Source organism: Alternaria hordeiaustralica (assembly GCF_023758085.1).
Source record: "Alternaria hordeiaustralica strain BMP 2776 chromosome Unknown scaffold_1, whole genome shotgun sequence".
Classification (NCBI taxonomy): domain Eukaryota; kingdom Fungi; phylum Ascomycota; class Dothideomycetes; order Pleosporales; family Pleosporaceae; genus Alternaria; species Alternaria hordeiaustralica.
The window spans coordinates 3,233,800-3,259,319 of NW_026056773.1; the positions used below are offsets into that span (position 1 = coordinate 3,233,800).

The following is a 25,520-nucleotide window of genomic DNA, read 5'->3' on the forward strand; positions in this document are numbered from 1 at the left end:
TCTGCCACACTATTCCATCATCGTCAGCCCCAGCGAACACCTCCAGGGTACACCTTCAGGCCTAGCTTCGACCCAGCGAAATTTCTGGTAGCGAACAATACCAAACATCTAGAAAGCTCGGATTCGCGTTTCCAATTCCCAAAATGCCTACCACATAACGCCGCGCCTTGAGTTTTGTTTCAGACCCCAGGACACATCAAAGCAGTGAAGGAAAAAGAAAACCCACCGAACCCTCACCTCGGCTTTACAAGAGAGCCACAATATGCACGAGAGAGTCAGTATCAACCGCAACGGCATCAACGGCATAACGAACCCTCACTCTCAGCCCACAAACGCCCAGATGCCATGGCCTTCGCACATGCTCTCCAAATGCCGAAGCCCTTCATTTCCCAGAACATGTAACAAACGCACCGACGCACATAATCCCCGTTGCAAGGCCAAAGCAAGTGCGAGAACAAAAAAGCACGCATGTCAAAACATCAAGACAAACCGACCCTTCTTTCCCTCTCTGGTCGGGAAATTTGTCGATACCCTCGGGGAGATCACGGGTCCGCACTCTTCAGCCTCACGGCGACAGCGAAAGGGAAACGAGCAAGGACGGAGGAGGGGTGGTGAAACAAGAAGGGAGGCCGAAATCGCCGAAGTCTTTCCCCACCTTTTGCCGTACCCAGCCACTTGGACTACGGGCACCTCGGAGTCGGCTCTTTCACGAGGCAATTTCACGCATCAAAGTGCGGAGAAAAAAGGCGGTCAAGTTCGTCTGGGTCACTTTGGTTTCAATCTTGCCTTGGGTAACATTGCGCTGCGTTGTAGGTGCGTTTCAATCCCAATTCGCGTGACCTCGAGCCTTTCTCGAAAAGGGTGGTGATTAACTGGGTGATCGACGCAAAAGTATGGGGAGGGGGAGGGAGATGTATGTTCATTGGTGGTAGTTGTACAGCGCTTTAATGGTGATGTGCAAGGCTGAGGCTGAAAATGTTGGGCTAGTGTGGCTAGGGGAGGCTGGGGCATCGCGAGGGCTCGCGTGACACACACCCATGTGCAATAACTGGTGCACGGAGCTTGAATAGCGTGGTATCTTGATGGCGTTGGTTGTGTGGCTGTGGGGATAATGCTCGTAATGGCGGTTAGTCACCAAGTTTGTAGGAGTAGTTGCAAGTCTGCTTTGAGTGTCACAGTAGACATATCATGTAATGTGACTGATTTTGATTGGCGGAGGTGGTAGATAGAGTAGCTAGAAAATGGGGGGTGCTTGTTGGCAGGGTGGCTACATGGCGACAGGCAAGAGGAGCACACATGGGGATAGGGAGCGGCAGGACAGGAACTAATGCCCTCAGGTAAAGGAATGGCTTGGACGAAATTACCGTCCGTATACAAAGAACAAAGACAAGAGAGCGACCGTGGTGCTCTTGTGCGCCGGATGGAGTTATAAGTGACCCATTCAATTGCCCGGTATCTAACACCCCACAAACGCCCAGTTGAGGAAACAAGAAAAGGTTGGATATAACACAAGAGAGGTGAAAAGATTCTTCGGTGCAGCCGCCACAAATCTTTCTTTATCCTCGTCAAATGCTGGTCTGCACAACGGTATGGTGGTTCCGTCGTGTACTGAATAGTAACGGGCTAAATCGCAAGATGATTCTTACTCTCGTCGTCAAAGCGTGATTGCGCGCACCGTGGTGCGAGACATGGTAGTGAAGGAGATTAGGTATTTGCGTAGTCAGGGTATGGAGGTGTTCGTCAGCGACGCCAGTCGTGAGAAAGGGTCGACGTGAAGAGCGCACGTGTTGCGCCAATTGCCCTGTTTGAGGCACTTATACGTTGGTAACCTAGTAGAGTGTCAGTGAGTGGCGTTTCGTCGGGCGGCATCGTCGATCGCATACCTTCAATATCCGCCTCGAGTAGTCCTCGTTGTCTGCAATGCTGCCGTTGCTCTGCCTCCGGTCGACGAAGCTCGGGTCCAGACGCGAGTCGTTCATGGACGAGTTGCTGGTGTGTAGCTTGCCGCCGTTGACGAATGCATTTACGTTGGCGGCATTGCGACGGTAGTCTTCTTCTGCTTGGTGCTGACGTCTCCGGCGGAGCAAGAACCATACACCGAACATGATCGAGGCAAGGGCTAGTATGCCGACGACTACGCCCACTGCGATGGCGATTGTGTTTGGTTTGCTGTCTTCTTCGGGCGCCGCAGATGGAGTGGCCGAAGCCTGGGCGGCACCGGTTGATGTCGGAGCAGCGGACGACGGCTTTGGTGCTACTGAGCTGCTGCTCTCTACTTCGGGCTCGTAAAAGTCGACAGGGTTCCTAGTTGTTCCGGTGAGAACGACCCATAATTTGTCCTTTCCACCACCTAAGCGCTGTCAGTCGGGAGCGAAATAAGGGAAGGTTGTCAGCTTACAGGTCCATGTCTTGTCGCCGCTACACGTGGTGCCACATGTCTCGTTCTTGATCTGCCACTCTTTGGCGGGAATCTCGTCACCACACCAGCATTCCTCGCCGTTCGACAGACCCATAACGGGCTTGTTTTGCTCAATGCAAACGAGTTGACAGTTACCAGGCGACTGGAAGTTGAAAGAGCCGTGGTTCTCGAGTGGGATTCCGGTCTCGAAGCAACCGATGCTCACCATGGCACTTGCTCCTAGGGTCTTTGTTGGTGTGGTGATAGGGTCCGTGACGGTCGCCCATGTTGGCGTCGGCTTCTCTTCCGCGGCGGCCATCATGACCATCGAGGCCGCGGCCAGGGCGGAGGCGAGTCTGATGTAGACCATTGTGGTGATGTGCTTGGTTAGTTAGTGGTGCGCGTCGGTCGGCGGTGACAGCGTGTCGCACGGAGGGCTATATGCAGAGGCGTCGACACATGCAAGGCCCTGTGGGCGTGGATAGGTCGGGCGGTCCGAGTCGGCGGCGGTGGTGATGGTGGTGAGAGAGCGAGCTGTTGGGGTTCGGCGTGGAGGTAAGGCTGAGTGGATATGGGGATGGCGGCGGAGATGGAGTCGTCAACAGGCGCGATGGACTGGGACTGGAGGCTCGATCAACGATGCCCAGGGCCGTCTGGTGGTGTTGAAACGGGGGGCGTCGTGGCAGAAGTCGAGGCGATGAAACTTGTCGGCTGCCCCTTGGAGAGAACCCCCGTAGAGTGACGCAAAAGGAATGAATCGACGGGAGATGGGTTCTGGGTAAAGAGAGTGTAGTGATGCGATAAAACGATTGTGGGTGTCGACGATTGACAACGTGAAGCAGACAAACGAGAGGAGGCTCGGGCCCTGAGAGTGGATCGCAGTGAAGAGAGGACAGGAGAGTGCGCCCCAGTTAGGACAGGCAGGCATGCAGCCAGGAGCAGGAGCCAGCCTTGGCAATTAGCCTGTGCCTGCGTCTGACTACCGCCATCTTTAGCCCACCCGCCCTGTAACTTTGGACAGCGCATGCCTCTAAATTGCAGCGCGTCCTCCAGCTCCCCTCGCATCTCCTGCGCCAAAGTCTATCCTCGCGGTATTCACTCCTGCCTTCACGGCATGCGTCCAGGGCCTCGTGTGCGCGACAGCCTGTCACGACGTCGGCCCAGCTGGGCAAGGCGCCGGCCCACTAGTGCCAGGAACAGCGCCGCCATTGGCCGCACGGCGTTTCATGCTTGCCGGGGGGCGGCAGGGGTGGTCGCAGGCTAACCCAGGACCGCGCGGTCAGGCACTAAAGCGACTCAAGCGCTCGGCCAGAGGGTGTCGCTGACGTTGCGATACTCAGGACGCGCACGATGCTTTTTTGCGATGGATGCCAGGTCGAGAACGTTCTCGCGCTCCACTACTGCGCTGTTGGGACTGCCTACCATCGTGGAAGGCGGGAGTGGGACGCGGCCACGGTCGAGTCGCGTCTCCCATGTGGAATCTCATTTAACTAACATCCGGAATCTGGAGCATGGAAGCCGTTGTCCGCTCTATCCGAAATGCGAACACCACAGTCTAGACATGCGCGGCCCGACACAATCGCGATGAAAGTTTAAAAATGTGAGGTGAGCATAGCGGAGGTTGCACGCACTCTGGCCCGAGAAAAAGCAACATGCACGACATCTGCATCGTGATTAAGCGGCCAGTATCTCAACAGTGACCGTTGTGCCTCTCCATACAGCGCCACATACACAGAACCTCCAACGGCTGAGTTAGACACATGTCAAAATGCTTGGGTGACCTGAGACACGAGCGGGACGCAGCCGCATCGTGCAAGCTCGTCCTAAGATTCATGCTCGTGTCAAGATTCCCCAGGTTTGTAGCAAGTCGCGCCAAGTCGCCGCCGGACTGCAGTGCTACCGGATTCCAAGGCCCCTCCGATTTCGTGATGATGCGCTTAGTCACCCACGTCACGTGCATCTCCCACTTCCCGATCGGGACGCGTGCTCAGCATCGAACCAAGCTTCACCAGGGCCTCCGATGACCAGCCACGCTTAATGCGCCGTCCGCCCGTTGCCTGTCGCCGAGCAGTGCAATCGCTCCAGTCTTCCTCCTCCCAGCACATATGGATCTCTGACGACCTCCTCACCGGCGCCCTCAATCGATTTTTCCCCAGTTCGTGCCCGCAACAGAAGCGCCATGGCAGCCACGTCCCGGGGCCATTGGAGGCCAGGAGGAGGGCAGCAAAGCGCCGCATGACTGTCTCAGCGGGCTTCTACCCTCAGGGAAACTTTGCGCCACTGTTCAATCTCGGTGCGCTTTTTGGCTTCCGCAAAGATGATCCGCCCACTTGGAGATACGAAGCACCATCTTTACAAACCCATGCAGAGCCATTGACTTCGCGTACGTTGCGCAGCGCATTCTCCACATACACTCAGCTAATATCGACAGCAGCTCAGCATGTTCCAAGTTTGCCAATAACGCAACCCGACCGTACATCCACGGAGCACGCAGCTTCGACGACTACCGCTTCTGCATTCGGTGCCCCATACCCTTTCTCGCAGAACACTTCGCAAGATAAACCGCAGAAACATCTGAGCAGACCAGGGGAATGCACAGTCGATGCGCTGGATCCTGAGGCGCATTTTGACGACTTCAAGACAAAGATCGCAAACGCTGGAACTATGTCCAGTACCGAACGCGGCCGATTACTACATCAGAGCTGGATATCATGTCGCCCAGCCACCAATATCGATTGGGTCTACAACGTCATGGTAGTCAAGCATCTGACCGAAAACCGCTGGGATCACACGCGCATCCTTTCCGGCCTTAAGTTTTTCAATCTACCTCCCACGTACACACCCGAGAGTCTCGACCTCCTCAAGTGTCTGGAAACGTCTGGCGCGTATCTACCGCATGCCTCCCGTGTCCACCGCCGCGTATATTCCAAGATGATAGAAGCCGCTACATCAGCTGCAGATTCAACAAGCTCATTACAGGATACCCAACTACTCACACTGATCCGGTCAGCCCTTCGCAGCTGTTCCTACGTTACTGAAGCCGGCCAAAGTGCTGTAGGCGATCTTTGCTTACTTGCGGACAAGATCGAGGCTTCGAACTTGCGAAACGCGATACGTTCTCTGCTGGCCGATTTCGACAACGCAGAACAAGTCATCGTGTCGATGATTGCACGCGCTTCTCACAATTATCTCCACGCTGTCGAGGAAATACTTTTCTTCCTGCCTGAAGAACGACTCCAGTCGCTAGTTTCATCGGTGACTCTGTCCCTCATACAAGGCGTCAGGAAGACACGATTGTCGGCTGAGACGTACTGGCACCGTGCGCGTGCGTGGATGACAGTCCTTGGAAACCTTGACGCCCGATTCGATGCAACCCGTTCCAATAGCACCTACACACAAATCGCCTTCACCGAGGTGGCTGCGGATGTATTCAAGAGCGAACGTACGGGTACTAAGCGGCCACTTCTATTACTCTATGCTCTCGCGTTCCGTACGGCACAGCAGCCAGGCTATGGTGTGTACAAGGACAGTTGGTTACAGTGCGTACACGCCTACGCGGCCTCTGCACTGGAGCAGCAAGGCATACTGAGAATGGAAGACGAAGTGATAAAGGTCTTTAAGCGCATGCGGAAGGCTTCCATTCAATATGGGCCGATGATGAGTATGGCTGTCCATACGTTCACATCCCACGCCAGCCTTCGGTCTCTGCGCCGATTTCAATACCTTGTACAAAAGTATCGATTTCCACTACATAACATAGAGGCCATACAAACCCGTCTCGCCGCTGAGTTGCCCACTCTCCGACAGCAACCAAACCTGCAGACAGTCCAGGAGCGCGAACAGCACGCCTCCACATTACGTGCATGCCAATACATCTCCGATTCTCTTAACAAATTCGCCGGACCAGCGATCTCGACTACGCTTGTCAGCGATCAAGAAGAGATGGAAACTCTACAGGCCCGTCGGGAATTTGTCGCAATTCTGGACCGCGCCTCGGACTACCATGCGCTGCCGCCAGCCTACGCCAACCTCACTGCTGACATACCGTTCTCTCAGCGCACGGCGCTTGTCCATCAATTAGCTCATCATTACTCTATCGCTACTACCCGTTCACATAACGCAACCATGCGCTCCATCTACCAACTATACAACTATCTTGAGTCGCATTCCCTGCCAATTGGTCCTCTGTTTACCAAAGCTGTAGTCCGAGCTGCTATTATCCGGCCCATGATGGAGCACAGGTTCGTCAGTGCAAGGAGATTGATTTGGGTGTGCCATGTCGTTGCCAGGGTTGAAGGTGAAAAAGTAGCAAGGCAGATTGAAGGTGCTTTTCATCGCTGGAGAGGTGACCTGATCAAGCATGCTAAGGAGGTTCATGATGCTGCTGGTGGTGATCGGGGTGCGAAGGCCAATGTGGGAAGGTTAAAACAGTTGAATCTATTGGGATCCAAAGAGGATTAGAACCTGTTGTGGAATAAAAGCCTAGTTGATTACATATACCCCGTAGAAAGCACGTTGTTACAGACGACGGAGATGCGCTTGGTGCTTCTGGCGGCATCCAACGCGAAACTACACAGTTATGTCCTGTGCACTTGGATTTGACGAAGATCAGACTTCGGCTTAGATAATGAAAGTAGCCATTTAGTTAGTGTAGGAAGCACATCGTTGGAGGTTGGCTGCTGATGCTCACGAGATCAAAACCTTGGAAATATGCCCCACTTCGTCATGACTTTCATTGGGCCACTATTCTCCCCTCCTCCCATCCTTCATTGTCGCGCTGATCAACGCTGAGTACGACAACATCCTATGCAGATATCATGCGATGCGCTGAGTACTAATCTTTGAAGTCAGAGGTTTCGTATTTCCGCTTGCACCGACGTCATCTGACTGGCCTTGGAACACATCCTCACGAACAACGCATTCGACTTGGATCATGCCTGTAATGCGCAAAAGCACGAAGACATCAACTTTCGGGACTTCTTTCTGGTGATATTATATTGATCGTCATCGGATTGTCGTCATCGCTCGATACATAGCAGTCTTTCCCCCACGCAAACGCGACATCAACTGCATCAGAGTGCCCAATTTACAGCATTTAGACAGCGACTCTCACAGTTGAAGCGATCGGCTAGCGCCCTGTGTCGATATGAACCGAACTATATCCCCACCTAGGCCTACTATTGAACAACTACGACATGTCGTCAACAACTACCCCATCATCGACAATCACGCCCACAACCTCATCTTACCTCACCAAGCCGATACAATTCCCTTTGAAACCATAACCACGGAAGCTCAAGGAAGAGCTTTGCGAGACACCTTCAAATCACTGCCCCATTTACGAGCCGCCAAACAGCTACGCCGACTTTACGAATGTGGTGAGGACGCGGACTGGGAGGACATTCTGGAACAGAGGGTTGAGTGGATCCGGAGCAACTCCGAACGATTGCATCAACGATGCTTCGAAAATGTGCACGCACTCCTCATCGATGATGGACTCGCTGGGCCGGAGAAAGTCTTCCCTTACGACGACCATGATCGTTGGACCCAGGCACCCAGTAAGCGCATTGTGCGCATCGAGACGGTCGCTGAGCGCTTGATGGAGAATCTTGTACGAGATGCATCAGAAGACGATCTGGGAAAGACCAAGTTTCTACCGCAGGTCTGGACGAATTTTACTGAAGACTTCGAGCGCGAGATTCAAGACGCGGTTGAAGATGACAACGTTGCTGGATTCAAATCTGTCATCTGTTACCGAACGGGTCTTGATATCGAACCGGAGTATGAAGAAGCTGCGAAGACAGTTGGACACCCTTTCGAGCGCTACGTCAAGAGTTGCATTCGCAAACGCAACTACCGTATCGAAAAGAAGCACCTGAACGACTATCTTGTGTTGCGCACACTGGAGATCCTGTCCGAGCAGTTGCCACATGGTGATTCTCTTGCGAAGCCATTTCAGCTACATACTGGCCTGGGAGACAATGATATTAGCCTCCTTGAGTCAAACCCAGCCTTCCTGCAGCCATTGATCGAGAACTACCCCCAGGTGCCGTTCGTACTCCTTCATTCAGCGTATCCATATACGCGCGAAGCGGGCTACCTCGCAACCGTATATCGACATGTGTACCTGGACATCGGCGAGGTCTTTCCAATGGTCAGTAGAGATGGTCAGACCGCGATCTTGCGTCAAGCCATGGAGCTTGTCCCTGGCAGCAAGCTGTTATATTCATCTGATGGCCATTGGTTCCCTGAGACATTTTGGCTTGCCAATCTGCAGTTTCGCGAAGTTTGGTTCCAGGTGAGTTCGCTGGGATGACGAAACGCCTATTCCTGTAGGCTAACAATTGCAGCTACTCAGCGAGTATATCCAAAAAGGCGACATAACCCCACACCAAGCTATTGGCATGACGAAAGATATCATGTTCAACAACTCCAACGTACTGTATGATCTGCGCTACGAGGCTATATTCGATGAGACAGTACAAGCGGATCCAAAACAACTTACCTACAACCCAAAGCCTGCTGCGGCTTCACCTTATCAGTCTCCAGCAGTGACACCAGCCCCTGCTATGAGTATCCCCAACCGATTCTCAGCTTCCAACACACCAGCCAGTCGGTCAGTCTCTCCGTACACGCAGCCGGCGTTCCCTCCACCGCCAAAGGTGCCGCACGTATACGACGTTCAGCTGTTCGAAGACTTTAGAGAAAGAAACCCTGCAGTAAAGTTCATCTACGTGCAATGGCTTGATTACATGGCTACGATCCGTAGTCGTATTGTTCCCGTCAAGGAATTTACACGCATGATAATCGAAGGAGAACGCATTGGCATATCACAGGGAAACATGGGAACTCTTCAGAACGATCGCCTTACCCCAGTTGTAAACACCACGGGCCAAGTCTACGTCGAACCCGATCTACGTTCCCTCCGTGTAACCCACAACAAAGACCCCCTTCCCGCTGCAACAGTACTCAGCTACTGGCGCACAGAAGACGGATCTGCCCTTCCAGAAGACCCACGAAACAACCTGGAAACGCTAATCAACGATCTCCAATACAACTACGCGACATCCCTTCTCATCGGCTTCGAAATAGAAGTCACATTCCTCTCGCGAAACCCCCCTTCCACTTCCACCAACCCTTTCCAAACTGAGCCCTACTCACCCTTGACCAAGACCCATGCGTGGGGAACCCTTACACCGGAACAATGGCTGCAACTCCCCTTCCTCAGCGAAATCGTCCTTGCACTCGAGGAAATGGGCATCGAAGTGCAACAATTCCATGCTGAATCCGGACCGGGACAGTACGAATTCGTACTTCCGCCTCATCCTCCTCTACTCGCTATCGACACGCTTATCCAGGCCAGACAGGTCATTGCTCAGATAGCTAGTCTGCATGGACTGCGCGCCACGTTGCACCCTAAGCCTTTCGAGGGTATGGGCACGGCTGCCCACGCGCATGTTAGTTTGCATCCGCCAGAGAGGGACATGCAGTTCTTCGTCGGAGGCGTGTTGAAGCATCTCCCTGCTATTTGTGCGTTCACCATGCCGGAAGAAGTTAGCTATGGACGTGTAGCAGACAACTCTTGGACAGGCGGATCATGGGTAAATCACATTTTATCACTCTCAAAACTACATACACACATACTAATATGCGTACACAGGTAGCATGGGGCACCCAAAACCGCGAAACACCACTCCGGCGCATCTCCCCCGGCCGCTGGGAACTCCGCTGTATCGACGGTCTCGCAAACATGTACTTCGCTCTCTCTGCTGTTCTCGCCGCCGGCCTCCTCGGTCTCGCTGCAAACGACCTTATCTTCCCGGAACAGGATATTCAGGCCAATCCTGCGACTATGGATGAGCAGATGCGCGCTGCGGTTGGTATGACGAAGAAAATGCCTAGGAGCATGAAGGAGGCTGTCGAGGCGCTGAGAGAGGATGGGCCGCTGAATGAGGCGTTGGACCAGAAGTTCGTGAGAGCGTATCTGGAGATGAAGCGTGAGGAGGCGAAGATGTTGGGGGAGATGGGGGAGATTGAGCGCAGGGCGTTTCTGGTGGAGAGATATTGATGGCTATTTCGTAGTTGACCACGTGTATAGGATATGCAATTAATGTTCTTTGCTTTATATGTTGTGGCGTCCTAGACAAGTTCAAAACGTTAGCCTCGGGCTTGAGCGGTGCGAGTAAATAGTCTATGTTAAAAGCAGTCCTGCCACGACATAAAGTCCTGTCACACACATTTTCGCTTCACTGTATATTGCCTGGGCAATCTATCAATGTAGTCGCCCGGGTGAAAAGCTGAACAAGTGAGTTTCGAAGAAGATTGACTAAGGATGTCTTGGAATGATTTAAGTTTTATGTTTGAGACAGAGTAAGATGACTATATGCTGCATTGCGTGTCGATGCTCAATTATTCACGTTGGCATTTCGGAGATGCAGATTCTTCGAACCTTGTGGAGGACTACCTCTCTGCTACCTCATAGATTACACAAAGTCGTCCTTATTGCACAACATCACATGTACCAACGAAGAACACATCATACTTTAGACAATTCAAGGTCTCATTTCATTGCGCACCATACATACAACAGTATAGCAAAACTATTAGAATTTCACCTAAGCCAAAGAAAACCACACTACTCTTCCAGGCGACGCGTCCAGGACGGTGCCGGTGAACCCAAGGGGAATAAGCGCAAACCCACGCAAACTATGCAGGATAAATACAAAGTTGACCGATATCTTACAACAGGATCATAGCCATGCCAGAGGCAACGGCAGCAACAACGTACAAACCCATGCCGAAGGCACCGTTGGTGAATTGGGGAGCGGACAGACCGGCGGCAGCACTGCCGGAGCCAGATGCGTCACCAGAGCTGGAAGCACCGGTAGCCTTGGCAGCAGCGCCCTTGACAGAGCCAGTGCCGTCAACACCAGCGTCCTTGAGAAGGGAAGAGCAGCCGGAAGCGGTGGGGCTGGCAACAGCCTTCTTGGAAGTAGCCTGACCCTTGAAGTCGCAGCCATCGCTGACCTTCTTAGCGTAGGCGTTGAGAGCGAAAGAGAGCTGCTCGCGGCTGGAGCACATGCCGTAGACACCGTAGGGGCCGGCAGTGGCGTTCTTGTTGATACCCTGGCAGTACTCGCCGTCCTTCTCACCGCAGATGAAGCCGAACATCTTGCCGAAGTCGTCCTCCTCGGTGTCATCGGCGACTTGGCAGCTGAGAGTCTCCATCATGCACGAGCAGAGGTTGGCGTTGGCGACCGGTGGGAGGGGGTCAGACTCGGCCTCCCACTTGCCAGAAGTGACCTTGGGGCACGAGGCAGCGGCGGTGTTGCTGGGCTTGTACTCGGACATCTTGACACCGACGGGGGTGGCCTTGGCGATCTGCTTGGACAGGTTGTCAAAGTCGTCGTTGGTCTCGACCTTGCCGCCCTTGATGGAAGCGAGACCTGGGAAATGTTAGAGGCGATTCCAAGGATCGAAATATGGGAAACTTACCGAACTTGTTCTCCTCCTCGAAGTACATGTAGACGATACCTCCAGACCAGACACCAGTCATTTGCTTGCCGTAGAGAGCACCGACCTCAGTGAACTTGCGGGGGCGAGGAGTGTTGCAACCGTACTCGGCGAAGAAGACGGGAACGTTGTACTTCTCAAAGTTCTTGGTCTGGACATCGAAACCGGACTCGGTGAAGGAGGAGTCACCGCACCACGAGTAGATGTTGTAACCCCAGAAGTCAATAGCACTGTCGGCGTCGCCGCAGTCGAAGTAGTTGGCCATGTTCTCACGGATGTCGGCATCGTCGTTGGTGGCGTATCCGACACCAATCTCACGGTAGTTCTTGCTCTTGATGTAGGCCTTGGTGTCACGGACAGCTGCCTTGACGAACGCGCTTGCAACGGTGTTGTTGGGCTGGTTGCTGACCTCGTTTCCGGCGAAGAAACCGAGAGTGTTGTCGTACTTCATCATCTCGTCAACGACGCTGGTGTAGCGCTCGTATAGCTCGACAGTCCAGCCGGGGTCGTCACGGTTGATCGACAGTCCTGGCTCAGACAGATCGGCTACAACGTAGATGCCCGCATCGGCAAGCTGGGTCATGCAGTCCTCATGGTCCTTCTTGGGATCAATGGCGTACACACGGATAGTGTTGGTCTGGAGCTTCTTGAGCTGCTCAATGTCACGCTTGCATGCTGACGAGTCGGCAAGAGGGTCGGTGATGTCAAGGTCGTCGGTCGAGGCAGCTGTGGAGTTGGAGTCGATTTCTTGCTGGTATGCGACACCCTTCATGAAACTGAGCGATTGTTAGCTTGGCTTTGCTTGACTTTTCTTGAGTTCTTGGGTCTCTTACAATTGTTCACCACTGTTCTTTTGGAAAAACTTCTGGCCCTAGGCATTGTTAGACACGCCAGTCGCACCTGTCGCACGACATCATACCTTGATGACAATGGGGTCAACGGCGGCTTGAACGCCCGCGAGTAGGGCCGCAGTAGCGAAGACTCCGCGCATCTTGGTAGTAATAGTATAAGACGAGTTCCAAGAGTAGTGGTGGTGTTGGCGAGAGCTTGGGTTGAATCGCCGAGAGTTGTGTTTAAAGGGTGTAGAGAATGTGTTTAGGAAGGAACAATGAGATGAAGGAGTGTGGCGCAACAGCGAATGAGGCTGTATGCGAAAAATGAATTATTCAAGGACGTAAAGACGGACTGGTAAAACAGAAAAGTGAGTGTAGAAACGACTCTGAGGCACAACGAGTGAAGAAATGTAGGGTCAATCAAGCATTCCAAGAGGGATCAGCGAGGGTTCACCTGTGCCCCTGATACTAGGCTTGTTTCGCATTCATGGCCCGAGCGCCTTCGAGACCATCATCTATTCTTCTATTGCACCAACACCGCAGGTAATGTGAATGTTGGATGTTGGAGACTACACGTCCAGCTTCGCGGTATGGTAGTCAGCTTCTTTCAGCAAAATGTTACTGATGTTATTGTCGCATTTTGAGACTGTCAGCGCGGCTCGTAGTCAAGAGTCGCGATCTCGACGCGTACGTACACCCAATTTCGCACCCCACTGAGAGCCGCCTGAGCCCCACTGCGGATCATGTTGCTAAATTGAATGGCGTCTCTGCAGATGTCACGGTATGTGTCCCGAGCAGTCCCGGTGCGCCGTGTTGGATTATACGAGAGAAGGCGGGAAGTCGAGACTGTGGATCTTGGGGATGGATGTCGGCGATTGCGATGGTCGTCGACGCTGGAGTGCACAGCCTCGTGCAGCCTCGTGAAGCCCCGGCGTGACCGCGGCACTTTAGGTTCGGAGGCACACGACACGCAGTTTGTGCAGCTGAAACCTAGTCGTTGGTGTGGCGAAGTCGCTCGCGCCGTGAGGCGGCCAATGGATCATGATGCGTTCACAGGCAGATGCCGCTGACGCTGGTGTTCGCACGTCTGCGACTCGGCTCCAGACAACCATTGGTCATCACAAGGGAGGGGCATGGCGAGGCTTCAGGCCGGGAGCTGGCATGCCCGAGAGCGTTTGAGAGTAATGCGTGCATACAAAGATAGCTGGTCAAGGAGTGTGCGCAATTATGAACTGATGAAGCGGTTACGGGCTAAGAGAAGTGCATGTAGAGAGTTTGCATACAGACGTAATCATGATCAGACTTGCTACACTGGTGTTGGAACGACTTAGACGCTCTGTAGCCGGCTCATTTGCCATAGTGTCGACGTTGGGAACCGGGCGGCCTAATATAGCTCACCAGCTGGGGCCCTGGTCGGTTGAATTGGGGTGCGGTGAGGGATTCCGTCATCATGCGATCGCTTTTGATTCATGCACGACTCAGGAGACTCAGGCGCAACGAGACAGCGGCTTTTGGGAGGGAAGTAAACATGCAGGCGGCAAAAGGACTGGGGCATGTTGAGGTGCGGTGTGTTCGGGTGTGATCAGGCTCAACAGAAGCACTAGCAGCGACTGGCGGCCGTCAGCCCCCTTTGGATTGCGACACCAAGCACCGTTGGCCTTTGATGAGCTAGGGCTAGGGCGTTGCGGAAGCGCGCCACGTCGCGATTGGCCGTCAGATAAGAAACTTATCGTCGCTATCGCGGCCGGTCGAGCAGCGGGCGAAGCAGGCGGGACTGCCTTGGTCTGCCGGGTCGCTAGTCGTGGTTTGATCAGCGCGGGCCTCGCGACCGTGCAGAGCAGTCTTTGTTGGCCCATGGCTGCGAGCAGTCGTGACGTGAGGGAGGGCGACAGCAGCGGGGGAGCAGAGGCAAAAAGCGGTACTGCAGTCTCGAGCTGTCAGCCGAGTCACCCAGAGCGCGCTGCGTCGGCGCCGGGTGACGGCAAGCAGGGCGGTGGTGTCGTCTTTGTTGTTGGTGTATTCGGGAACCGGTAGTATCGATATGCAAGCAGATCGGAGATTCCATGGTAGCTGGTTTCCTGGCCAGCGCCGTGCGGCCTCTGCCAGAGCAGCGCGCAGAGGGCGCGCAGCAGATCGGAGCACCGCTTGCTCGAGTGAGCGCAGCGGAGCAGCTTTGTAGTGTGCATACGTCCATGATCTCCGGTGCCTTTTTTAGAGGGGCGACTCAATATCGGGACGTGAATGCTAGCGAAGGGGACCCATGCGCAGCGTCTCTGACGGCGTTAGGCTAGCTTGGCGGTCGTGCCTTTCATTTTCAGGGGAAGCTGCTAAAAAGCTCTTTGCCTGCCCTTCCGCATTCCACACTGTCGCTCACTCACCACCTTCTTCTTCACGTGTCCGTTTTCTTCTACATTGCCTCTCGTTTCATTGCGTTGAGGTTGTGTAGCTTGGACGACCCGCCCCGACTGCTCCCTCACACGCCTTGAGGAGGAGAGCCGCTACCCGCCACTTCCAACCAGCCTAATTCCCACTTTCGCCCCAGCAGCAGACAAGCGCCGATTCGCCGCGCGTCTCTCCTGGCAACCACGACCGGCTGCATACTCAGCTTTCCACTCGCTACGCCCGACCACAACACCAGACTCTCTTGCACTGCAGCAGGCACGAGCAGCCCGCTGTGCCACTGAGACATTGCCGCCCCCGCGATAAACAGCGAGCCACTTCCATAACAACACACTCGTTCAACCACCCCATCTGCACCTAGTGCATCGACGTCAACCGTATTTCGCGGCAGCACTACTACGAGCAATCCGACTCTGCCGCTCCTAATGCCCATTGTTTGAGGTACGACGACCCCTCCGACGCCCGCCGTTTCAGCATTGGCGGCCCCTTGCGCGACAGTTATTGACAGCTCGCCTCGCAGATTTACATCCCACTCTAATAGCTTCCCACGATGTCCGGACATCCACAGGGAGGCCACTACGATGACGGCTACGGCCAGACTCAAGGCCACGCCCAGGGCCAGCCTCAGGGCCAGGACGCCTACTACCACGACGACCAGTACGGCCAGTATCACGACGACGCCCACGGCGCCCAGTACCCGCAGCAGGGCCAGCACACCGATTCCTACTATGACGAGCAGTGCGTATAGACCCTTAGCGATGTGCTCGATCGATTGCTAACAGCCATGCAGAGGTTACTATGACGGCCAGCAGGGCGGTCAGTACCAACAAAACGGCTACTACGACGAGCGCGGCCAGCAGGGCTACCAAGACGAGTACTACAACGACCAGTACTACGACCAGGGTGGTGCCCAGGACGGCTACGCAGCCAACGGCCAGCAGCCCCGTCGCCGTCAGCACGACTCTGAGGAAGACTCTGAAACTTTCAGTGACTTCACCATGCGTTCCGACATGGCTCGTGCCACCGACATGGACTACTACGGTCGCGGGGACGAGAGGTACAACAGCTACGCCGAGGGCAACCGCGGCTACCGTCCCCCTTCGTCTCAAGTTTCGTATGGTGGCAACCGCTCGTCAGGTGCTTCAACGCCAATCTACGGCATGGACTACTCCAACGCCCTTCCCGCCGGACAGCGCTCTCGCGAGCCTTACCCGGCGTGGACTGCTGAAGCCCAGATTCCCTGCACCAAGGAGGAGATTGAGGACATCTTTCTCGACTTGACCGCTAAGTTCGGTTTCCAGCGTGACAGCATGCGCAACATGTACGACCACTTCATGACCCTGCTCGATTCGCGTGCGTCCCGCATGTCGCCCAACCAAGCGCTTCTGTCGCTGCACGCCGATTACATCGGTGGAGAGAACGCCAACTACCGTCGATGGTACTTCGCGGCTCATCTCGATCTGGATGATGCCGTCGGCTTCGCCAACATGAACCTTGGAAAGGCCAACCGCCGCACCCGCAAGGCTCGCAAGGCCGCCAAGAAGAAGGCCAGCGAGAACCCAGGCAACGAGCAAGAGACTCTCGACGCTTACGAGGGCGACAACAGTCTGGAGGCGGCTGAATACCGCTGGAAGACCCGCATGAACCGCATGTCGCAACACGACCGTGTTCGTCAAGTCGCCCTATATCTTCTCTGTTGGGGAGAGGCCAACCAGGTCCGTTTCATGCCTGAGTTGATGTGCTTCATTTTCAAGTGCGCCGACGACTGGCTAAACTCGCCTGCTGGACAAGCTCAGACAGAGCCAATCGAGGAGTTCACCTACCTCAACAATGTCATCACGCCGTTATACCAGTACTGCCGTGATCAAGGTTACGAGATCCAAGATGGCAAATACGTCCGTCGCGAACGCGACCACGCAGCCATCATTGGATACGATGACATGAACCAACTGTTCTGGTACCCAGAGGGTCTCGAGCGCATCGTATTTGAGGACAAGTCTCGTCTTGTCGACATTCCACCGGCTGAGCGCTACGCAAAGTTGAAGGATGTCCTCTGGAAGAAGGTCTTCTTCAAGACATACTACGAGCGCCGTTCGTGGTTCCACATGGTTATCAACTTCAACCGTATCTGGGTCATTCATCTGACTTCATTCTGGTTCTACACGGCTTTCAACTCGCAACCTCTCTACACCAAGGGTTACGAACAACAACGAGACCAGAAGCCCGAGAAGGCCGCTACCTTGTCCGTAGTTGCTCTCGGTGGTACCATTGCCTGCTTCATCCAGATCTTCGCTACTATCTGCGAGTGGTGCTACGTTCCTCGACGATGGGCTGGTGCTCAGCATCTTACGAAGCGTCTCTTGTTCCTTATCCTGTGCTTCGTCGTCAACATTGCCCCTAGTGTCTACATTCTTGGTATGGACAAGCGCACCGGTACTATCGCCAACGTTCTCGGTGGTGTTCAGTTCGCTATCGCTTTGGCCACCTTCGTGTTCTTCTCGCTCATGCCTATCGGAGGTTTGTTCGGCAGCTACCTGACACGCAACTCTCGCAAGTATGTTGCAAGTCAAACGTTCACTGCCAGCTACCCTCGCCTCGCCGGCAACGACATGTGGATGTCTTATGGCCTCTGGGTCTTGGTCTTCGCTGCCAAGCTTGCTGAGTCGTACTTCTTCCTGACTCTGTCGATCAAGGACCCTATTCGCATCCTGTCACACATGAAGAAGCCCTCTTGCCTTGGAGACGCCATCATTGGTAACATCCTCTGCAAGTACCAGCCTCGAATCTTGCTCGGTCTCATGTACTTCATGGACTTGATCTTGTTCTTCTTGGACTCTTACCTGTGGTACATCATTGCGAACATGTTGTTTTCCGTCTCTCGGTCTTTCTACTTGGGTGTCTCGATCTGGACACCATGGAGGAACATCTTCTCTCGTCTGCCCAAGCGTATCTACTCAAAGGTTCTCGCCACCACCGACATGGAGATCAAGTACAAGCCCAAGGTCCTCATTTCTCAGATTTGGAACGCTGTGGTCATCTCCATGTACCGCGAGCATCTCCTTGCGATCGACCACGTCCAGAAGTTGCTTTACCACCAGGTTCCTTCCGAGCAAGAGGGCAAGCGCACTCTGCGTGCTCCTACCTTCTTCGTGTCCCAGGAAGATCACTCCTTCAAGACTGAGTTTTTCCCTGCTCAGAGCGAAGCCGAACGCCGTATCTCTTTCTTCGCTCAGTCGCTGTCGACTCCCATTCCCGAGCCTCTACCAGTCGACAACATGCCCACATTCACAGTCTTGATTCCCCACTACGGTGAAAAGATTCTATTGTCTCTCCGTGAGATCATTCGCGAGGACGAGCCTTACTCTCGTGTCACTCTTCTTGAGTACCTCAAGCAGCTTCACCCTCACGAGTGGGACTGCTTTGTCAAGGACACCAAGATTCTTGCCGATGAGACCTCTCAATTCAATGGTGACGACGAAAAGGGCGAGAAGGACACCGCTAAGAGCAAGATTGACGATCTTCCTTTCTACTGCATTGGTTTCAAGTCCGCCGCGCCTGAATACACCCTCCGCACTCGTATCTGGGCTTCTCTTCGTTCGCAGACTCTTTACCGTACCATCTCTGGTTTCATGAACTACAGCCGCGCTATCAAGCTTCTCTACCGCGTAGAGAACCCTGAAGTCGTCCAAATGTTCGGTGGCAACTCTGACAAGCTTGAGCGTGAACTCGAGCGTATGGCTAGGCGCAAGTACAAGATCTGTGTATCTATGCAACGTTACGCCAAGTTCAGCAAGGAAGAACGCGAGAACACCGAGTTCCTCCTCCGTGCATACCCCGACCTTCAAATTGCCTATCTGGATGAGGAGCCTCCTATGAACGAGGGCGAGGAACCGCGTATCTACTCTGCTCTCATCGATGGTCACTCTGAGCTCATGGACAACGGCATGCGTCGTCCCAAGTTCCGCATTCAACTCTCCGGCAACCCAATTCTTGGTGATGGCAAGTCCGACAACCAGAACCACTCCATCATCTTCTACCGAGGAGAGTACATCCAGCTCATCGACGCCAACCAAGACAACTACCTTGAAGAGTGCCTGAAGATTCGCAGCGTCCTCGCTGAGTTCGAAGAGATGACCACTGACAATGTCTCACCTTACACTCCTGGCCTTCCCAGCTCCAACTTCAACCCTGTCGCCATTCTCGGAGCCCGTGAATACATTTTCTCCGAGAACATTGGTATCCTTGGTGACATCGCTGCCGGAAAGGAGCAGACGTTCGGTACTATGTTTGCTCGTACTTTGGCCCAGATCGGTGGTAAGCTCCATTACGGTCATCCTGATTTCCTCAACGGTATCTTCATGACAACACGTGGTGGTGTCTCCAAAGCGCAGAAGGGTCTCCATCTCAACGAGGATATTTACGCTGGTATGAACGCTCTTCTCCGCGGTGGTCGCATAAAGCACTGCGAGTACTACCAGTGTGGTAAGGGTCGTGATCTTGGTTTTGGTTCCGTCCTCAACTTCACCACCAAGATTGGTACAGGTATGGGAGAGCAGATGTTGTCTCGCGAGTACTACTACATGGGTACTCAACTTCCTCTCGACCGATTCCTGTCCTTCTACTACGCCCATCCCGGTTTCCACATCAACAACATGTTCATTATGTTGTCGGTCCAGTGCTTCATGTTCGTACTCATCCACCTCGGCGCGCTCAACCACGAGACGATTCTCTGCCACTTCAACAAGGACCTTCCCATCACCGATCCTCAGTGGCCCAACGGTTGCGCCAACTTGGTACCCGTATTCGACTGGGTCTCGCGTTGTATCGTTTCCATCTTCATCGTGTTCTTCATCTCTTTCGTTCCCCTTGTGGTCCAAGAGTTGACTGAGCGTGGTTTCTGGCGTGCCGCGACTCGTCTCGCAAAGCACTTCTCCTCCGGATCGCCCTTCTTCGAGGTTTTCGTCACTCAGATCTATGCCAACGCTCTCCACACCAACTTGTCCTATGGTGGTGCTCGTTACATTGGTACCGGACGTGGTTTCGCGACAGCTCGTATCCCCTTCGGTATCTTGTTCTCACGATTCGCCGGTCCTTCCATCTACATTGGAGCCCGTTCGTTGATGATGCTGCTGTTTGCCACCATCACAGTTTGGGGTCCATGGCTCATCTACTTCTGGGCATCCCTGTTGTCCCTGTGCTTGGCACCGTTCCTCTTCAACCCCCATCAATTCTCATGGGACGACTTCTTCATCGACTACAGGGAGTACCTTCGCTGGCTGTCTCGCGGAAACACCCGCTCGCACAGTGCCTCCTGGATCGGATACTGCCGTCTCTCGCGTACGCGTATCACTGGTTTCAAGCGCAAGGCTCTCGGTGACCCGTCCGCCAAACTTTCCGGTGATGTCCCTCGTGCTCACTTCACGAACATCTTCATGAGCGAGGTATTCGGACCCCTTGTCTTGGTCGCCATTACCATCATCCCCTACTTGTTCATCAACGCTCAGACTGGTGTCAATGACAACCGCCACAAGGAAGATGAAAAGACAGACCTGAAGGATCCCGAGGCGTCCGGTGCTCTGGTCCGTATCGGACTCATTGCATTCGGTCCCATCGCCATCAACGCTGGTGCTCTTCTGGGCTTCTTCGCTTTGGCTTGTTGCGCGGGTCCTCTGCTCAGCATGTGCTGCAAGAAATTCGGTGCCGTTCTGGCTGCTATTGCGCACGCCATTGCTGTTCTCGTCCTCCTCATCTTCTTTGTTGTTCTCATGTTCCTTGAGGGCTTCAGCTTCCCCAGAGCTTTGTCTGGTATGATCGCCGTCGTCGCTATCCAGCGATTCTTCTTCAAGCTGATCATCACGCTTGCTCTCACTCGTGAGTTCAAGGCCGACACCGCCAACATTGCCTGGTGGACCGGAAAGTGGTACACTATGGGATGGCACACAATCTCTCAGCCTGGTCGTGAATTCCTCTGCAAGATCACAGAGTTGGGCATGTTCGCCGCCGACTTCATTCTCGGCCACGTGCTCCTCTTCTTCATGCTTCCGATCTTGTTGATCCCATACGCCGACAAGGGTCACTCTGTCATGCTGTTCTGGCTGCGACCTAGGTATGTTCCCTCATTACTCGTTCAATTGACATCCGCTAACACGTAACAGTCGTCAAATTCGTCCTCCGATCTACTCGCTCAAGCAGACCAAGCTTCGCAAGCGTCGTGTCATCCGCTACGCTATCCTGTACTTTGTCCTCCTAGTCGTCTTCTTGTGCTTGATCGTTGGCCCAATCGTCGCCGGCAAGTACATCAAGCTGGACGTCGGCCTGCCTCTGTCAATCTTGCAGCCTACTGGATACAGCAACAACGACACCACAAACACCCCTACCGGATCATGTGTCAACGGCATGAAGTGTCCATTATGGAACGATGGTGCTGCCACAGGTGGAGGTGATGCCGGTGGTGCCGCTGCGACCGACGATGCCGCTCGCCGATTCCGTCGGTACATGGCATACTAAAAGCACATAGCGCGAATCGTTGTTTACTGCTTTCGCAGCCTGCATTGTACAATATTGGCAAATCATGAGCGTGGCGACATGGCTTGGTCCCATAATGATTGTAATATCCACTACAGCATTTCCTTCGTTTTAGGCGTTCTACGGCGGGCTACATCGACCTGCTTTCTCTCTTTCTGAACACATTGGTGTCCGCCTATGGCGCGGACTTGACTGCACATACACACGAAGGGGCTGTTTTGGTTCATCATGGAAGGCGAATATGTTAGAAAGTGAATTCATTACATAGATATATTGATGTCTTAACAACTACGACCTTCTTTCCTGTGACTTTATGCTCTCGTGCATCCCTCAATGTCGTCGTTCCCGTATCGTAGGCCAAATCCACGTTGCTCAAGGTAACCGCCTTGGTCACTGTTTTTTACCGTCGCTACTCTGGCCAAGCGAAGTACAGGGCCTCTTCCACTTTGCACAGGTCCAACTTCGTCCTTTGAATGAACCTTACATTTCATCGTTACATCTACGTAAGAAGTTGCTCTTCTCGGGTAGACACCGTGTTTGTTAGCGATCAGTCATAGAGGGCATGGTAGGCTGAGTTCAGGCTCATCGACAAGTTCGGAATCATTGACGGGACATGCCTTACCTGCGTGAAGTCACGTTGGCGTTGCTCTTGCGTTTGGATGACACTGTTTTTTATTCAGCTCAGTGAAGAAAGATGACTGACTAAGTTGCCTGTGGGCGGTGGTTCAATCGCACATCTACTATTTTTTGTATAAGACGCTGCCCAAGCTGTGACCTCAGCCTCCGACTCATAGTACCACTAAGCTCCCTCATCTGATATGGACTACCTAGATATCCTAAGGAGTTTTGCCTTCCTATTGAGCCACTAGGGGTATTCGCAGCTGTAAGGGTTGCGGTACGACCAGATATGGTCATTGAGGAAATCCGGGACTGTGAGAGCGTCACCTCGACTAAGCCAGCTAGCACCTTTGCAATCGCGTTCCCTGTATTTGATATAAGTTCTCCATGCCTAGCAAGAGAACATGATGCTAACTTACCGGTAGAAGATAGTGCAATGGTCACCAGGCTTCGAAACAGAGCTGGCTTTATCACCTTTGTCATTAAGATTCCCTAATCCAGTCACTTACCATAGGCCAGGCTCAGACATTGATATCACGTACAGCATACTCGGTCGTTCCATCGCGAGTCCTCATGCGTTGCGCCTCGATAGTTTGCGCCGTCATGCAAGGTGAAGGGTCGGTCCTTGTTGCCTGCTGAAGCTATAGAGGTTAATGGGGTAATGAGAACAATAGCTAACTGCATGACACAAGCAGAATAGGCTAACAGGTGAGAGCCTTGGAGGTAGTGGAAGATATTTGGACTGAGAAGTGATGATGAGAGGAGATACTTTATTTTGCGAGGCAACGGACAAGTCTTTATACACTACTCCTTCTGCACCGTAGAAGTGGCACTGAATTACATTAAAAGCATTACACAAGAGACCATCAACCGAGACGAAGTCTCCGGCCTGTTATGTAACCATTTCTCTTACCGAGTATTACGCCCCGCCTAGGTAGGATCCGGAGCCTTGGACAGGTAGGATGAGTATGCGTCGTGGCCTCGGCCGGTGCGAGAAAAAGGCTCAACTGGTTGCCTGACGCCCTGCAAGGGTTTAAAGTACTAGAGGGACGAAGGATTAATCAAGTCTAGAGTAGTGTCGGTGGACGAGAAAGTATGCGAGACTGGTGACTGGTTGGTGGAGCATCTGTCCAACTGCTTCTGAACTCGACTTGCCCCAATTGCGTACAAAATGTTACTACTGGGAGGCTATAGAAAGGTCTCGAGGGCTACCTGGAAGTTTGGTCAACAGACACACGCGCTGTACACACGGAACTAACCGCTTTGGGACGGCATTCCCGGCGTCGCCGCAACATTGCCCAGGTGAACCCCCAAACATCATCGAGGTACCATAGCCGCCACCTACAAAACTAACAGCAACTATGGACCTGCATGAGATACAGAATGTAACTGCGCGCTTCATCGCCGACGCCAATACGCAGTTCAATCGCATACCCGGCTCCGCCATCGCTGTTCGCTACATCAAGTCGAGTTACCAGAATGACCCCGTTCGCAGCGCGGTAGAGCTGTTCTTGTTCCTCTTCGCAGTGCGCTACCTACTTGCACCCAAGTATAGCACCAAGAAGAAGGTTCAACTTACGGATGAAGTATGTTTTGCGCCTTGCAGACAGACTGACCGACATGGCGGGCTGACGAGGAAATAGGAGATCGACGAATTGGTCGAAGACTGGACGCCAGAACCGCTTGTCGCGCCCACTACTGCCCTCGAGGAATTGGACAACGAGAAGCGACCCATCATTGTTGGGTATAGCAAATGCCCTCCCCAGTGTTCCGAACCCAATGCTAATGAGCACTGCGCAGACCTACGGGCCCCAAGTCGAAGCTCTCCAATGGCCGCACCGTCACGAACCTTGCCTCGTACAACTTCTACAACTTCCTCTCCAACGATGTCCTCAAAGACAAGGCCATTCAGACCCTGCGCACCTACGGTGTCGGCCCCTGTGGCCCCCCTGGTTTCTACGGCACACAGGACGTTCACATGAAGACCGAAGCCGACGTCGCTGCACACCTCGGTGTCCCCGCCTGCATCATCTACGCGCAATCCTTCTCGACTATAAGCAGTGTGATTCCCAGTTTCAGCAAGAGAGGAGATATTATCGTAGCGGACAAGGCGCTCAACTTCGCTGCGCGCAAGGGCATTCAAATCAGTCGCAGTACTGTCAGGTGGTTCGAACACAATGATATGGAGGATTTGGAGAACGTCCTCAAGAAGGTTGTCAAGGAGCAGGCCAAGAAGCCGCTCACCAGACGCTTCATCATCACCGAGGGCCTGTTTGAGAACATTGGGGATGTGGTGAACCTGCCAAAGATCGTACGTCGATCGCGTGTCCATGCTAATTATCAAAGTGACGAATTGGCTAACAGCTTGTGTAGGTTGAACTCAAACTCAAGTATAAATTCCGTCTCATCCTCGACGAAACCTGGTCCTACGGCGTCCTCGGTCGCACCGGCGGCGGCGTCACCGAAGCGCAGAACGTTGACGCTGCAGAAGTAGACATGATCATCGGCTCGCTTTCTGGCCCTCTCTGTGCGGCAGGAGGATTCTGTGCCGGTAACGAGGAAGTTGTTGAGCATCAGCGCATCTCGTCTGCGTCATACACTTACTCCGCTGCGCTTCCTGCTTTGTTGAGTACAACAGCGAGTGAAACAATCAGTCTGTTGCAACAGCAACCGGATATCCTCGCGGGACTCAGGGACAATGTCAAGGCGATGCGGGGACAGCTGGACCCTAGGAGTGATTGGGTTAAGTGCAGTAGCTCAGGAGATAACCCCATCATGCTCCTTGTTCTCAAAGATGAGGTTATTGAAAACAAGAAACTGAGCATCGACGATCAGAACCAGATCTTCAGGGAAGTTGTTGACGAGGTACGTTCTCTCCGTTGCGTTCCCAATTTTATCTTTAGGCAAGTTGCTAACAGCCACAGTGTCTCGCAAACGGCGTCCTCATCACACGACTCAAGTCGTTCCCACTCGGTCTTGGATTGAACCCCCGCGATGCAGGCTGGCAACCTACACCTGCACTGAAGGTGTGCGTCACCAGTGGTCTGACAAAGAAGGAGACAGAGAAGGCCGGCACAATCATAAGGCATGCCGTCACCAAGATTGTAAGCCGACGGAAGTAGATCATGAAGCTGATGGGCATTGGGTTTTGGGCATTGCCAGCATGAAGGCGGCGTTTGGGCTTCGAGCATTTGCTGATGGCCTGTGTATATGTATGATATACTTCTTGTATA

The 25,520-nt window shown here is 53.5% G+C and overlaps 6 protein-coding genes across 6 annotated transcripts; 4 read left to right on the forward strand and 2 right to left on the reverse strand.

Annotated features, from left to right (window-relative positions):
* Positions 1-1,829: 1,829 nt before the first annotated feature.
* J4E84_001033 (uncharacterized protein) lies at positions 1,830-2,768 on the reverse strand (the record flags this gene model as incomplete). Its single annotated transcript, XM_049383667.1, has 2 exons — positions 1,830-2,350; positions 2,399-2,768. The coding sequence occupies 2 exons, from the start codon at positions 2,766-2,768 to the stop codon at positions 1,830-1,832; spliced, it is 891 nt and encodes a 296-aa protein (XP_049249185.1).
* A 1,667-nt stretch (positions 2,769-4,435) lies between these two features.
* J4E84_001034 (uncharacterized protein) lies at positions 4,436-6,859 on the forward strand (the record flags this gene model as incomplete). Its single annotated transcript, XM_049383668.1, has 1 exon — positions 4,436-6,859. The coding sequence occupies one exon, from the start codon at positions 4,436-4,438 to the stop codon at positions 6,857-6,859; it is 2,424 nt and encodes an 807-aa protein (XP_049249186.1).
* A 685-nt stretch (positions 6,860-7,544) lies between these two features.
* Positions 7,545-10,466, forward strand: J4E84_001035 (uncharacterized protein; the record flags this gene model as incomplete). The annotated part of the gene is made up of 3 exons (XM_049383669.1): positions 7,545-8,444; positions 8,749-9,999; positions 10,059-10,466. The coding sequence occupies 3 exons, from the start codon at positions 7,545-7,547 to the stop codon at positions 10,464-10,466; spliced, it is 2,559 nt and encodes an 852-aa protein (XP_049249187.1).
* A 671-nt stretch (positions 10,467-11,137) lies between these two features.
* On the reverse strand, positions 11,138-12,902 carry J4E84_001036 (uncharacterized protein; the record flags this gene model as incomplete). The annotated part of the gene is made up of 4 exons (XM_049383670.1): positions 11,138-11,844; positions 11,894-12,687; positions 12,745-12,782; positions 12,831-12,902. 4 exons carry the CDS (start codon positions 12,900-12,902, stop codon positions 11,138-11,140), a joined length of 1,611 nt encoding a protein of 536 aa, XP_049249188.1.
* A 2,792-nt stretch (positions 12,903-15,694) lies between these two features.
* On the forward strand, positions 15,695-21,651 carry J4E84_001037 (uncharacterized protein; the record flags this gene model as incomplete). The annotated part of the gene is made up of 3 exons (XM_049383671.1): positions 15,695-15,882; positions 15,935-21,250; positions 21,300-21,651. The coding sequence occupies 3 exons, from the start codon at positions 15,695-15,697 to the stop codon at positions 21,649-21,651; spliced, it is 5,856 nt and encodes a 1,951-aa protein (XP_049249189.1).
* A 1,997-nt stretch (positions 21,652-23,648) lies between these two features.
* On the forward strand, positions 23,649-25,409 carry J4E84_001038 (uncharacterized protein; the record flags this gene model as incomplete). The annotated part of the gene is made up of 5 exons (XM_049383672.1): positions 23,649-23,873; positions 23,931-24,031; positions 24,088-24,598; positions 24,661-25,152; positions 25,212-25,409. The coding sequence occupies 5 exons, from the start codon at positions 23,649-23,651 to the stop codon at positions 25,407-25,409; spliced, it is 1,527 nt and encodes a 508-aa protein (XP_049249190.1).
* Positions 25,410-25,520: the final 111 nt, after the last annotated feature.